The 15,224-nt window shown below is 34.8% G+C and overlaps 3 protein-coding genes across 3 annotated transcripts; 1 reads left to right on the forward strand and 2 right to left on the reverse strand.

The window, feature by feature from the left end:
• Positions 1 to 28: 28 nt before the first annotated feature.
• Positions 29 to 3,941, forward strand: LOC108211734 (probable prolyl 4-hydroxylase 12). Its single transcript, XM_017383411.2, has 7 exons — positions 29 to 186; positions 1,199 to 1,318; positions 1,533 to 1,590; positions 1,731 to 1,772; positions 2,933 to 2,990; positions 3,105 to 3,277; positions 3,346 to 3,941. The coding sequence occupies exons 1-7, from the start codon at positions 116 to 118 to the stop codon at positions 3,721 to 3,723; spliced, it is 900 nt and encodes a 299-aa protein (XP_017238900.1). The 5' UTR covers positions 29 to 115; the 3' UTR covers positions 3,724 to 3,941.
• Positions 3,942 to 5,701: 1,760 nt separating this feature from the next.
• On the reverse strand, positions 5,702 to 7,263 carry LOC108213497 (gibberellin 20-oxidase-like protein). The gene is made up of 2 exons (XM_017385298.2): positions 6,800 to 7,263; positions 5,702 to 6,474 (listed from the first exon to the last, which is right to left on the reverse strand). Exons 1-2 carry the CDS (start codon positions 7,156 to 7,158, stop codon positions 5,877 to 5,879), a joined length of 957 nt encoding a protein of 318 aa, XP_017240787.1. The 5' UTR covers positions 7,159 to 7,263; the 3' UTR covers positions 5,702 to 5,876.
• A 1,558-nt stretch (positions 7,264 to 8,821) lies between these two features.
• LOC108215157 (uncharacterized) lies at positions 8,822 to 12,117 on the reverse strand. Its single transcript, XM_017387523.2, has 2 exons — positions 11,804 to 12,117; positions 8,822 to 10,726 (listed from the first exon to the last, which is right to left on the reverse strand). Exons 1-2 carry the CDS (start codon positions 11,897 to 11,899, stop codon positions 9,356 to 9,358), a joined length of 1,467 nt encoding a protein of 488 aa, XP_017243012.1. The 5' UTR covers positions 11,900 to 12,117; the 3' UTR covers positions 8,822 to 9,355.
• Positions 12,118 to 15,224: the final 3,107 nt, after the last annotated feature.

The raw sequence follows: 15,224 nt of genomic DNA on the forward strand, positions 1-15,224 counted from the left end.
CAAAAACAAAAACACTTGAATTAATGTACAATAACTAAGCAAACAGAACTGGAACGAGATTATGTCTGGTTGTACACATATGTGATCTCCCTCGCCCTCTCTTTCAAGTGAATCTATGGCGACCCATCTCTCTATCTTGCTTCTCCTCGCCTTTTCTTCATCGTTTTCAATCCTTTCTGCAGAAATGTAAGTGGCCCGTTTCCATATCTTCACTTTTCTTCTCATGTGTGTGTGTTTTTCTTGTTCTAATGTAATGCATTTTAATGTATGCTGCTGTGTGTTTTATTAGAGTTTGCAATGCTGAGACAATTGATTGTATGATGTAGTGATTATTTATGATTGACTTTGGCTTTTGTTAGTGATTTTGTGTACTGTGAATTCAAATGAGTGGTTCTTGGGGAGCTTTAATCTGGTTTTATGTTTGAATCTTGATCTGGAATTGAATACTAGTTCAATCTTTATGAGAAGTAAAGTTTGGTTCTTTGTTTAGGATATCAGAACATTTAGGATGTGGATGTAGATATTAATTTTGTCATAAATATTATTCAAGATCTTTAAAGGTGCTGGGAGGTCTAGGCAAATTAGGTGCCTTTGAGTTTGAGTTATTAATCTGATGATCAGTGGTTAATGAGAATTGGATGTATTTAGTAATATTATTCTGATACCTCTTGTTTTCTGATTTTCCTCGATTCTTATATAGATTAGTGTCTAATTGGTCTGATTTTTGGACATTATAAAAAGTTCATATGACTGATCTCATTGATTCTATTCTTCCCATTCTATTGCATAGTGTCAGTGATCAGATAAGAAATTTAAAGAAACTCTAATGATCAAAATATGTAACTATAGTACCTATTTTTGACCTATCATTAATAAGCTTACAATTTATACGGGGATGCTATGCCAATAGCTTCTATAGTTATGTAGTTTAAGAACTCAGAAATAATATTAATATGTTGCAATTATGCAAATATAGATAGGCATACAATATACCCGTCTCACAGGTATAGTGCTAAGCAATTTGATCCTTTATGGTACATGCAAAATATAATTCTTGATGGCATGTCCTTTAGATCTGCGAGCTGTTTTAACTTTTTATTAAGTATCGGGTAATAACAACTCCAGCCTATCTGTCACTAATTGAGATGAGATAATGTTTTATGTGGTAAGCTGCTGCTGAAATGGTTTTTGACCTCAGGAGTAGGAAGGAATTAAGAACAAAGCAGGTGAACCATGATGCTGTTATACAGCTTGGCCATCCAATTAAATCGAACAAATTTAATCCATCACTATCTGTGGAACTCTCTTGGCGACCAAGGTCAGGTACTACCATGAACCTATTATTGTCACCGGTAGATAATGCTATTCACTTTAAGTGCATATTCGTTCACTATTGCTAATCAAGGTAGAAGCATGTTGTGAATATCTATAGGAGCTGTTGTGTCATGTACTTCACGACAAGTGAAAGAAAAAGAGTTTTGACACTCTTAACATATTTTTGGAGATGCCATTGACATTCTTTCTTGTCATAGGGTCTTTCTACATAAAGGCTTTTTATCATATGAGGAGTGTGATCATCTAATTTCACTGGTACTGGCCATTTTCCCCCATTTTACATTCTTTACAAATTGTATAAACTCTGTTAAAAGTGTTTTCAAAGTACTTCTGTTGGGCTTCTGTGAATTATGTATGTGTATGACTGATCCATGAAATCCTTTGTCTTGGTCTAGGGGCATGACAAGCATTTCTCCAGCATTGATAACTTGGGGAAGGTATGTTAAGCTCCCAAATATTTTGATATCCCCTTATACATATAAATGAATATTTTTCCCGTAGTTGCTTGGATTAAATGCCAGTATGTGCTGTAAACCAACTTCATTATAATTTGTATATATCATACTACAGTTATGGATTTCTTCTACCCTATACTGTAATTTTTTAATCTAAGCTAAACTTTGGTAAAATATATGAGATGTCTTTTTGTATCTCCGCATATTCAGACTCACCCAAGTGAACTCTTTGGGAAAAAGAACTATTCCCAGCATAAGTTGTTAAGTTTTGGAAGTATATTTGAAACGATTATTTAATATCTCAAGGCTAATCACATAACAGCATAACCATTTTGGTCTCGACCCTAGCAGGGCAGCTACCAACAGTGCACTTTCAGATATCACAATCTAAGTAGCCAGTCAAAACTTGCTCTTATAAGAGTTTGCAAATTCACAAATTTCATACGCCTCTCTCTCTCAGCTGCCGCCTGTGTGTCCAAAAGCAACGGAGTTTCTTTTTTTTTACATTTCTCTAGGCCTGTGCACACAATCTTTCCCCTTCCACTGGGAGACATTTAATAACTTGGAATGAGCTTTATTATGCTCAGCAAGTTCAAGTCATCCTGACAGTAAGATCTAACCAGAGTTCGAATAATATTTCATTTCCGCATCTAGTCATACCCATGTATGTACCTTCCAGAAGAGATTGGTAAGAATACGCAAGAGATTGAACACAGGGTGTTTATAAACAAGCAAGCCTAGTCCTATCAGTTAAGGGTGACATGCACCATCCATCAATCATCAAACCACCACTAACAGCGAAGCAAATAAATTAAGAAAAGGTTGGTAGGAAGATAGAGAACTTGCCTGGATTACAACCCCAACCCCACTAGAAAGAACAAATCAAATATAAGTCCCTCTTTAATCATTTTTACTCTCTAAATCTTAATTTACATCCTCTATAGAGACCTCTTTACTTGATCCATAATTTAAACAAGCTAAAGTTTTATATTGAAGAGAGTAATAGAGTATGATCCTACCTCAGTTTTAAGTCGATAAGATATTTCTAGTTCCTGGACTATAAACAGGTGTCTGGTTCCTCATAGTTTGTCACTTAACAAAACTGGACTTGTAAATTATGAAAAAACTTTATGTGGTTCCAGGATGAAACCGTCGCAAGGATTGAAGAGCGGATTTCAGCTTGGACTTTTCTTCCTGGAGGTGCTACCTTCATCATTTTGCTTTCACTTTCCAAACTGGTTATTGCTTTCTGCTTAACTTCTTATCACCTATGTGGTGTCTGATGTTATTTTTTTAACGCTTCTGGTGGTCTAGAGAACAGCAAGCCTTTAAATATTTTAAATTTTGGGCCTGAAGATAACAAGCAGAAATATGACTTTTTTGGTAATCAATCCAAGCTGCTGCTTAGTGAACCTACAGTGGCAACAGTTATATTGTATCTCTCGAATGTCAGTCAGGGTGGTCAAATCCTCTTTCCTGAATCCGATGTAAGAAAAGTTGTGTCTGATCTATTTGTTTTCGCTCATAGCCACCAGTAATTAATCTCTTATTTCAGGATGCGAATTCAAGAAGTTCTCACGCAAGGAACATGATTTGGTCTGATTGTACTAAAAGCAGCAATGCCGTGAGACCTATAAAAGGAAATGCAATTCTTTTCTTTAATCTCCACCTTAATGCATCACCTGACAAGACTAGTTCTCATGCTAGATGTCCTGTTCCTGAAGGTGAAATGTGGTGTGCTACCAAGTTTTTCTACATAAAACCAGTCGCTAATGTAAAGGCCCAATCACAAGAAGACAATAGTGATTGCAGTGATGAAGATGATAACTGTCCGAAGTGGGCTGCAATTGGGGAGTGTGAAAGAAATCCAGTTTTCATGATAGGCTCTCCTGATTACTATGGTACGTGTAGGAAGAGTTGCAATGCATGCTGAGGGGGTTAAGTTTTGCTTTATTATTTCTCAGTTGAGAGCAAAACTTGCTCATCTGATAATATTCTAACATAAGACTTCCTGTATACTGTGAATAATAGCTTATCTTTTGTTGGTGAAATTTACCCTAATAAGGTACATTACAGGATTTAAGTTTTAGTCTCTGTTTGTGATGGACGACCCTTTGTCATATTATTCTTGATATCATTTCCTTCCTCTAATTGTCAAATTTGCTTTTTCCTTCATTTAACTAAGAAATATTTGTTGTTAATGTTTTGTGCAATATTTCAACTGGGAACCTTTCTGGTATTTGATTTTTTTGCCAACCCCCCAAAAGCAATTTTCTAGTGCAGATTTTGGCAATGTCGTGACTGCTTTCTGGATATATTTACGGAAAACTGAAAACAAGCGGTACTAAAATTTTCAGATTTTATAGAACCTAATTATATTTTCTCGACCTTCTCATTCGTACTTATATTTTATTTACCGATTACTTATTTCTCATTATTTTCCGCATTATGTATTCACACCGCACTTCTACCCCACTAGAGTAATTAACCCATGTCAAACTAGCCATCTTTTCCTCTATATATATAGGTACCTCACCCCTGTGCATTTTCTGTGTGCGCATTATTTTATCTTGTTTACATTTCAAATTTAAATTTTGATGGATTGGAGGTTGGGGTGGCTACACTTTGATGTTCATGGCTTAACTACTTCAATCATAGTATATGCCTTTGACCCCCAAGAGCTAATGGTTGTGTCAAGCATTTAATGTTGGGCAAATTTATCCAGACTGCCAGGCAAATTGAGTTGTAATACAGCTTTCTCTTGGACTTCCCAAGGTCCTCGAGACCTGCAAGGTTGGATAAACTACCTAAATATATGTAACTTGCTTCAATTCTTTCATATATATTACTACTACTAGTATATTTTTTGAAGCTTGGTGGACAAGCATAATTACAATAGTCTTAAGCATTGGCAGCAGTCTGTTGTTTGTATAATAGTAGTTCTTTTTCCTCTCTTTTTTATATATTTGCACCTATTATGTCGATGTAATTCAGTTTTGTAAGGAACGGGCAATTGAACTTTGGCCCATCAACCGGAGGAAGAGGAACAAATACCACTGGGGGCTGGCCAGGACGGCCAAGACCCCAGTGGCAGTACTATACTCCTTTGTTACTGTATACGAGACAGTTTTGATCCCAGGTTTTCTTTCTGTAACTGAGTCCTGATGCTTCAGTAGCAAGTCAATAAGAAAGAGGTCAAGTAAGTGGATCATTTCTAGTTTATTAACAATAGGAAACCACATTATTTAGAGATAATACCAGCTATTATATGATGAAGCATTCCCTATTTTGATTGTATATAGGTATACTTGTATTAATTGATATGTGCACCATTCATGCATGGGAGTGAATAGGTCAACCTTAACAAGTTGTCATTTGATAGAGAGCATTATACAAATGAGCCATTATACACAAGGAATAACATATTCATAGCTCTACATTCTCTTCCTCCATTCCAACCGTTTTTTTTCACTTCGAGATGTCTCATTCAATTCTTTACATTCAAATATACTTGTCAAATATAGTAAAATTATATAATATAACAATCAACTACTCCTAAATATAACAATCAACTACTCCTATTACTTTTCTTCACTATACTTATTTTATACAATAAATATCAACTGATCTCATCACTATCCTCACTTTTCTTACTTTTTCATTTTAATTTTACTTATTTATTGTGTCCAACTCAAATGTAAACATTTGGATGGGACAGAAATAGTACACAACAATTTGCAAATAACATAGTATAAAATTACACAACAATTTGCACTTCACATACCTTAAAGTACAGAACAATTTGTACATAACATAATGTAAAAGTACACAACAATTTGCAAATAACAAATCTAACATGATGTAAAAGTACACAACAATTTGCAAATAACAAATCTAGAAGTACACAACAATTTGCATATAAAAGACTGCAAATTAGTCTTCAAGACACCAATAAGTAGGGAACACCCAAATACCATCTTAGCACCCCCAGATTGACTTGGAGAAGATGTAAAGAAGAAATTAAACTTTAAAGAATCAAGATATTATTATTATTATTTATTACATACATGAACATAAAGTGAACTTTCACCCTTCTAATCCAGCAAAACCTTTCACAGTGAAGCCTACCTTTTCAAATTTACCCTTCTCACTGCTCTGTCGAAATCTCATATAATCTGCACAAACAAAAGGCCTGTATGCCCTCAAATTCTCCTCCCCCACAACTTCATTAGGTGCAGAAATTTCCTTCTCATCCTCAAAACACCAGAAGAAAGCCATTGAGAATCGATTCACAGGTTGTGTCAGAACAACTCTGTGCTCAGATGACCTTAGCTTTCCATTACTCCAGGCTTGCATTAAGTCTCCAATGTTTACCACCAGAGTTTCTTCACAAGGATTTATGTCCATCCACTCTCCTTCTTTCGACCTAACTTGAAGCCCTCCAACCTCGTCCTGATATACGATGGTTACACAGCTCATGTCAGTGTGCATGCCAAGTCCTTCGACTCTTTTTTCAGCCACACCTTGATGCGGGGAATAGTTGATTATCCTCAGATAGCCATGACAGTTATCAAATTCAGATTTGAATTTCACTTCAAAATCATTACCCATGCACTTCAGTATTATGTCAGTAATGCTTCTGGAGAGTCTTGTCATATTGCTCCCATACTCTTTCAGTATCTCACTACCAAAATTCAAAAACATGAATAAACAATAAGTAAATTACTGGGTGCTCAATTCTGGTTATAGCAGTTCATGATTCATACTTGCATTGCTGTCAGATTACAAGTATAACCATTTAATTCATACTAAAAAATATTAGGGCTTTTCAAAAATACCCAAGTTGCAGAAATTATTTTTAAAAATGCAGTGCAACCTCGTTTGCAATGCCAGTAACCTGAAAATCATCTGTGTTGCAAATTCAATTGCAACTTCGAACGTATTTTTGAAAATAAGTTTGAAAACACGGGTATTTTTGCAAATTTCCCAAAAATATTAACACCTCTTACCAAAATTCCGAGTTTGGCTGGTCTAGGAGTGCCTCCGTAGAACTCTTGGCAGAGTTGAAGAAGTCAGGTCCAGACACCCGGAGACTCTCAAAAAAAGGCGATGCGATGAAATGAGGTGTGTAAGTATTTACTGCTGATGAAGGGCCAGCTTTAAGTTTCACCTCTGCAGGAAGATCAAAAATGTGGTTTCTGGACAGGGATTTTAGTTTCTTGAAAAGATCTTTGGAGACTCCATGGTTGATGATATGGAAGAATCCCCATTCTCTGCAAGCTAAAGAGAGGGAGGACAAAGAAGATGAAGACAAGGGCTGTGACATATCGAATATTGGGAGCTTAATGGCAGTCTTAGATTTAGACATGATTATCTAGGAATATATGATAACTGAGGTAGTTTGTTCAGTTGTGTAGGAGTCTATTATATAGGTGCAGATTGACATACATCTATAACTGTATGCATACTAGTACAAAGTTTATAAGAATAATGAAGATTTAAATAATTATTTCTTAACAATGATTAATATTAGAAGAGCTGGTTGATACTACAACAGGATTATATTATTTCAACAAAAGCCACAGACAATGTAGATGTGAAACCAAGTAACTCAGTCCTCCAGAAATTGGTTTATAACGGCTTAGAAGTTTAACATTTAACAAAAACTAATCATAGAACAAATATTTTTCTTTCAAGTAGGCATCTATTTAAAAGTCTAGATGGCAATTTAATATTTGCATAGCAAAGTTCTTGGACAGGTTTCAGAGCTGCAAGTAGAACCATTAAGTACTACTTCCTCTGTTCCCCGGGTGGTTTATCTTGAGAACGGGGGCTTGACACGTATTTCAAGACTCTTATAAAATGTAGTTTCGTAAATTATTTTAAACTTTTTTCCTTGTGAATAAAAATTTAATGTTTAAACATTTATAAAAAAAGAAAGTTTTAAAAATAATTAACGAAACTATATTTTATATGCACCTTAAAAAGAAACGAGAGGGACGGAGGGAGTATTAAAGCATCAATGACTTAATGTAGATGTTTGACCCTCGAGTTTAGCCACCCATGAAAGTAGTATTTTATGTTTTGTATTGTTATGTGAAGGTCAATGAAGAAGAGCATTTAGATATTGCAGCAGATGGGTAGCAGAAGGCAGGAATGCCGGAGGTCTGCTGGCAATCTGAACTTTGTCAAATTCTGTTATGCATTGGCTCTTGATCCGAGATTCTGCTCTACTAACTCTTTGACTGGTCTCACCATTACTAAGTTGACAACAAGCTTTAATAATATACAATTATGTACTCAGTAAAAACTGAGAAATAGCATGCTCGGCCCTGCTGGTGCAACGTATGATGTTCAAGTGTCTACTTTATATAGCTTACGTTCTTACGACCCCAAACTCTGCACTATGTTAATATCGGATGCTTGTGCACTGGGTACGATATTTGAACATGCTTGATGAATAACTTAATGGACACCATTGTACTTGCATTCAAACAAGAGAGCGTGGTCAGAGTGACAAGTGTGTAATAATCGCATATTCACATGGTTACGAGAAAGCTGATTGAGCGCCCACAAGAAAATGGAGCAGGAAATAGTATATACCTCTAGTTGGGTATGATCACCATCAAGTTGTATGATACTTTAATATGATACCTTCCTCAGTGAGGCAGCAATTAGGCGTTCAGAAACTAAAGTCAAATTGGAATAAAGATGTTCATGGTTTGCTCAAGGGAATACCTGTATTACTTATTAGCTAGAGGATGCAAATTGCAAGCTAACAGAACAGTAAACTAAAGCAATGATGTTGGCCAAACATATTGTTGGAAAATGCGGATAAGCTCCACATTGTCAAGTCATTTTAAGCATAAAATTGAGCGCGTCTTAATGGCGTCTTCGTAACGAGTCATACTTAAATTGAGTTCTCCGAGTATGAAGGAATGATGGTTTTTTTTTTTTTTTGAATATGAATTTTACAAGTGATATAATAAGGAAAAGCTTCTAAATTTTGCAAGTGATCGAATCCTTCACCGTGATAAATACACATCTACAAACTTATAAAGAAAATATAGCGGCAGCAGTTTAATCCAAATGCATCCAGGTTGGCCACAACACCAGTAAGATGATCAGACCTATATATTATACAAAAGAACTTTAACTTTTTTCCTCAAGTACTCAGTAAACAAATTCACTCCATTTATCTATATGTGCATTTCCCCAATATGCATCAGTGGAGGTGATGATATATGAATTAAGCCATTGCAGCCCTCCTGATCAATGGCAATGTGATGGTAATTCAGAGAGTCTCTGCATGTATGAGTTCCAAAGTTTAAACTTTCTACCTCTAAATTTTATCATAGGGGATTTCGCTTGGAAAAGAAAATATTCCATACTGATGGATTCGGGTCCATAACCATGGGTTCCAATGCACGAGATCTTGTAGCACTTACCAATGAGGCCATGTCGATTAGTATTACACACAAGAAATCAATTATAGACACTAATACCATCTGGTCATAGGCTCAATTCTCTCAATTTTATATCGAGCAGGCTCTGTATGTATTGCATTAGCTGATCTCTGGCTGCAGCATTGGAAAGAAGGTCCAGCTGGTTTGTGATGCCAAATTCTTTCCTACAACATTCTCACTGGTCCACCACTCAACGCCAAGAGTAGGCTTGCTTGAAGCATCTCCCTTTCTGTTGTCAAAGATGAACTCATTGCTAGATCCAGGTGATTTGATTTGATGTTCACATTGGCACTCTTGCTCTTGATTATCCCATTTAGCTTTTTCTGGCAGGACAGGCTCAGTGCAACCTTCGCGATCACAACACGGCCTGCAGGCTTTCTCTGATTTATTATTGTCGAGTATAGCTCCTTCAGCTGTCAACTTTTCAGGACATTCTGATACCTCCTTTTTCGAACATGCTGAAACATATTCAGTTGGCAACTCAAACGAGACTCTGTGACCAAAAACTACTTCCTCATCCTCAGATACTTTGTCTGCGCAGGCTTGTTTCGCCAACTCAGAAATTTGGGACTCTACAGGTGTAACTTTTATTACTAGCTCTCCATTAGTTGGTGCTGGCAAACCAGAACCTAGCGCTGCGCCCAATCCGTTTGGAGTCGAAGCACCAGAGCATAACCTTGAAACACAACTATAAGGCGTCAAAGAACCAGAGCCCAACCTTGAACCCAAACCACTTGGGGTCAAAGTTCCAGAATCTAGCCTCGAACCCCACTTCCGAGAGGAAAAATATTCATATCCTAGAAATTTGGGAATTTCCTCTAAATGGAACTTAATGATAGGTTGTTTATCAGGGAAAGGTGAGGATGTGCCAGAATTCGGAATTGTTGAGCCTGGTGATATAATGTACCCTCCTGGACTCCCTGGATACAACCGATAAGACGGGAACTCATACTGGGATGATAAAAACTTTTGATTTGGGGCAGTATTTCTTTGAGTGCGAGCTAGTGATGAAGCCAAAAGTTGAGCAAAAGGCACTTCAGGTGATGAAGGTGTTGTCAGCTGTGCAGACTCGGGAGGCGGAGTGAAAGAAGCAGTTGATGGCTCAGTGGTGAAAGTTGAGAATACAGGCGGCGAAACTAATTGAGTTTCATAAGCATAGGGTCCAATAGTATAGATTGAGGCTGCACTGTCTGGGAAGCAGGCATTGACAGAGAGAGATGCAAGAGAGAGCAACTTAGCTGGCGAATGTATGCCAGAGGGAGGCTCTGACTGGATAAATGATGCAGGGGAAGCAGGAGGAGCAACAAAAGGAAAAACTGTAAAGGATGAGTTGTTCATAGTTTCAGCAATAGGGGCTGTTGTTGCATCCTCTGTTGGTTCAGGAACAAGTGTGGCATGACCGATTCTTTTGCTGTGCTTTGGTGACCCAAAACACCAGTATACACTCCAGCAACCTCCCCATCTTCTTTTCTGATTTCAAAAACAAAATAATCAGATGTACTGGTGTAAGAACTTAATATATATAGTGTGTGATTCAAGTGGGAACAGTTTTTAGCGTGAGGAACAATTGTTCTGCATATTTTCTAAGTTAAATTGTTGTATATGCACGTTGTTAGGGTGCAGAACAATTATTCTCACTGTTCTTACATTAAAAACTGTTCTCAACTGACCGTGACCCAATAAATATACAGCTAACAAACACAATCAATAGCATTTTCGACAAAATTATTACTAAGGTTGCATCTACAAGATATGTTGATAAAGCAGACTGAAAGGTAATATCAAAAAAAAGAATATCACACAAAACTGCTTCAAAAATATTTTCCAAGATAAAGATGACGATATCATATCAGGCTAAATCAGAATTGTAATACTGACATATTAATGAGCAGCAAACGCTAGATTATGCCTGGCGGCCTCTTGATTTACAATTTGAAAGTCTGCAAGTAGTATGATGCGTTCATTAAGAGCAAGTGCTACTGGAATGAAAGGAACTTAAATTTATCATAATTCAACACTAATGCATCTATCAATTACTTTCACATCAAAGCTTATTGATGTAACTTACACAGATAAAACCAGTACTAATAGCTAAAGAAACTTAAGGCAACATGTAAAGACAAGCAGCTTGTGCAGTCAGGGAGAACAGCTATTCAGAACACAAAAGATTTGATAAATAGTTACAAAGAAACAAGACTAAATCAACAAGACTGTTCATGTATTAGACTTTTTGGTAGTTTTTTTTTTTTACACAACTTTTTGCTTTTGGTATTTAACTTTTCACATAAAAATTGTACTTAGCTTCTTGATTTCATATAGTCAATGGACCACATAATTTCCTAACCACTTGAAAAACACACACACACACACCTTCCCAAAAAATCTAAACATGCCTCTTATATTCATATCAAATTAACAGAAATCTGACACAAAATATCGCATATGTTTCCAGAACAAAAGATCACAAATAAAATACAATAACCAACCGTCTAGTAACATGTTATGTTTCGGCTTTAATAGTATAGTATCGTATCGGGAAGTACATACCCGAGCACTGGATGGCTGAAATCGAGTCTGAGCATTCACAATAGCAGTAGCTGCAGCATTCACCGTTTCGAAACTGTTATTCGATAAATTACTCATAATCAATCCAAGTAGATAAAAAAGACTCCCGTTTGTTAATATCAACTTTTTTCGATGCAGGGGAATACAAGTGAGGGAAATTCAGGCTGGAAATGAGGAAGAGAAATACAGAGAGAAAAAACAGAGGAAAGAGTGGAAATGTGAAAGTCCAATAGGAAAGAATGAAATCATTACAACTTTCTATCGCTATATGTTATTTTGTAATTATGTTCAAGGATAGGGCCAAACACGTAGTAGTAGTAATACTTTAGCTTTTGATTAATAATGCACGCATTCATTTATTATGGCTTATGTTTGGTTAAACGTTAAACCAGTAATCACCAACGAACTAAATAATTGAGTTATTAGATTTTATTTAATTTTTTTTCAATAATGTAACAGAGTTTTTTTTTAGTAATTTTTTGTTTTATGTCTCATTTGAAAGAATTTCGATATAAATTGGATACACTTAAATTATATAATTTTTTGTAATATATCTCGTTTCCTTTAGCTTTCTTATAACAACTTTGGATACATATTTTTAAATATTTTATCCGGATATTTAAAAAAATTATTTTCAATATTATTTTTTTCAAATCATCAATTTCCGGGAAAAGGGAAAAAGAAAGGAAGGAAGGGATGATAAATATGAAGAAGCAGGTAATGGGGATGAAAACTGACAAGAAGGCGTGGGATGGTTGTAACGAACGAGTAAAGTAATAGGGTTCCTCTCGTATGTGCTCATAACACATGTTAAATAGCAAAATTTATGAATTTGAAGTATGCGCCAAATAATAAAATTTATTAATTTGAATGGTTTTGATAGATGTAATTGTTACAGATGAATTTATTATTATTAAAAAATATAAATCAATTAAAATAAGATAAATTTATCAAATTTTGAACTTGTATAACAAAAGAAGCCAAGAACTGACATCATACGGGGCCGTTAGCCGCTTAGGTGTTGTCTTATTTATTAGGACTCCTCCTACTCACATGTATGTGCTGTGGCCTGTGGGCATATCTTCAATCTTCTTATCCCTTTGGTTTGGTTTGGTTTCTGCACAGCACTGCTCCAGTTATGAATGCTCGTGCACCTTGTGATTACATTTATGATCTTGAGTTTCTTATTCATATCTTGGAGTTGGATTCAGAATATAGAAATGGTCCACAGTAATTATGAGCGGTATATATCTAACGGAAATAAATTGCTGAAGAAAAAATTCCCGGTGATTTTTCTGATGAAAATATAAAAATTCTCTATATTTTCTTTAAAAATCTAGTATTAATATCATTGATCGGGAAAACTTATGCGCTACATCATACATGCCAGGCAATAATAATAAAAACGATTTTTCTATAATATCCACGTACTGAGTATCAAAATTTATGAAATTAGATGATTTTTATTGATTTTACTCTTATTAATAATGGTGTAACTTTTACATTTACTAATCAAAATTTGTATTAGAGCTTAGCATGTGCCCTGCCACGCCCTAATAAAAACAGGAGTATCATTAACTTGGGAGAGTTTTGTGGATGAATGCACGTGTGCAGTCGTTTACTTTTGTTAATGGATTTTTATAACTCTCACGTATTCATGCGAGTACAAAACATAACCCTCGTGTGCGGTGAGGAATTGCGGAAATAGATCGACAGTGACAGGCCCTTTAGGTAAACTAATGATATAGCCATATAGGAGTATAATTTAACAGCTTCTTCGGCAATTGAAAGATTTTTTATTTTTTTTTTGAAATTGGCAATTGAAAGTTTTTGATTAAAAAGGTTATACATAAAAAATTGCAGAATTAACTTTTATTATGTTATATTCTTACTCAATTGAACCCATATAAATAATTTTTTTTTTATCTTATTACATTTTTAAGTAGATAAATGTTTCATAAGTTTTAAATATCTGGTCGTATAGATAAAACTTTCAGATTATATGATTTATGAATCATGGTAATACATTAATATCTCACTTTTACACACATATATATGCGCATAGGGATAGGATCAAATAAAATTTTTTTAAGTTATAAATTTACAAACTTTTTTTTATTCTCAAATCCTGTTAATCCTTAATTATACAAAGTATTCATGTTGAAAATTTTTCAAAAAAAATCACAATTTTTTAAAAATAACGCATAAATAAATCGTGTATTCAACACATTTATAATTGGGGTTCAACATTAGATGTTGAACACTAATTATCATTGTGTTGAATATATCTATAAAGATGTTTAAACTATACCTCTGGGTAGGGTCTAGTTAAACTATACCTTTGAGGTTTGGGTAGGGTCTGGAAACATAAATATTAGTTATATAATACGTTTAACTTAGTTCTTACATTGAAAAATAAGTTAATGTACTTGTCCAACACAATTTTAATCAATGTTCAACAAGATATCTCCAAAAAATGTTGAACTAAGTTATATATGTGTTGAACAAAAAAAGTTTGTAAGTTTGTAAATTTGTACCATAACTCTCCCCCATGTGCATATACTCGTAATTATAATAATTTTGTAATATGAGTATTATGTTTATTTCATGTTAGTCGATAATCATTTGAAACGTTGAAATAAAAATGATAATTGATGTTACTTGAATTTAATTCATATTAATAATTAAAAACAAATGAGTTAAGAAATGAAAAATACGATATTAATATATTATCGATCTGAATCCGATTATAAGTAGACGAGTGATTCTAGCTCTTTTGATGACTCTATCTTGTATTCCTCCGTCTCTTAATATTTTTTTCTGTGCAGGGTCATTTTATACCCTTAATAATATCCACAGACCACAAAACATACATCTAATTTATTATGCTACACAGGACTCAGGATTGTGATACCTGATCTCTTCCGTAATGGAAAGGATGGCTATACATAAAAGTGGAGCCTATATAAACACGACAAGAACCTAAAAAACATATCACATGGGATTTACGCGTAACGCGTCCCCCAATTGACTTGTTGGTCACATAATTAGCAACTTCCATATAATTTTTCACTCTAATTACTCCCTCCTTCCCATTTTAATTGTCCAGTTTGACTTTTAAATGGTCAAATTGACCGAACTTTGACTGAAATTTACACATATAATACAATTCTAAAATTTAAAAAAATTATATCTTTATAAAGTACATACAATATATTATAAAATGTAACTTTTACTTTTTTAAAATAATAACAAATTTGTTCAATATACTTGGTCAAAAATTAGTCAATTTGACCGTTGAAAGTCAAAACAGGACAATTAAAATGGGAAGGAGGGAGTAGCAAAGTAGTGATGCAATACATAATCGCAGGATTCTTAAATTGGTCACCAATCACCATTCTAA

The sequence above is a fragment of the Daucus carota genome, chromosome 3 (assembly GCF_001625215.2).
Source record: "Daucus carota subsp. sativus chromosome 3, DH1 v3.0, whole genome shotgun sequence".
Taxonomy (NCBI): Eukaryota; Viridiplantae; Streptophyta; class Magnoliopsida; order Apiales; family Apiaceae; genus Daucus; species Daucus carota.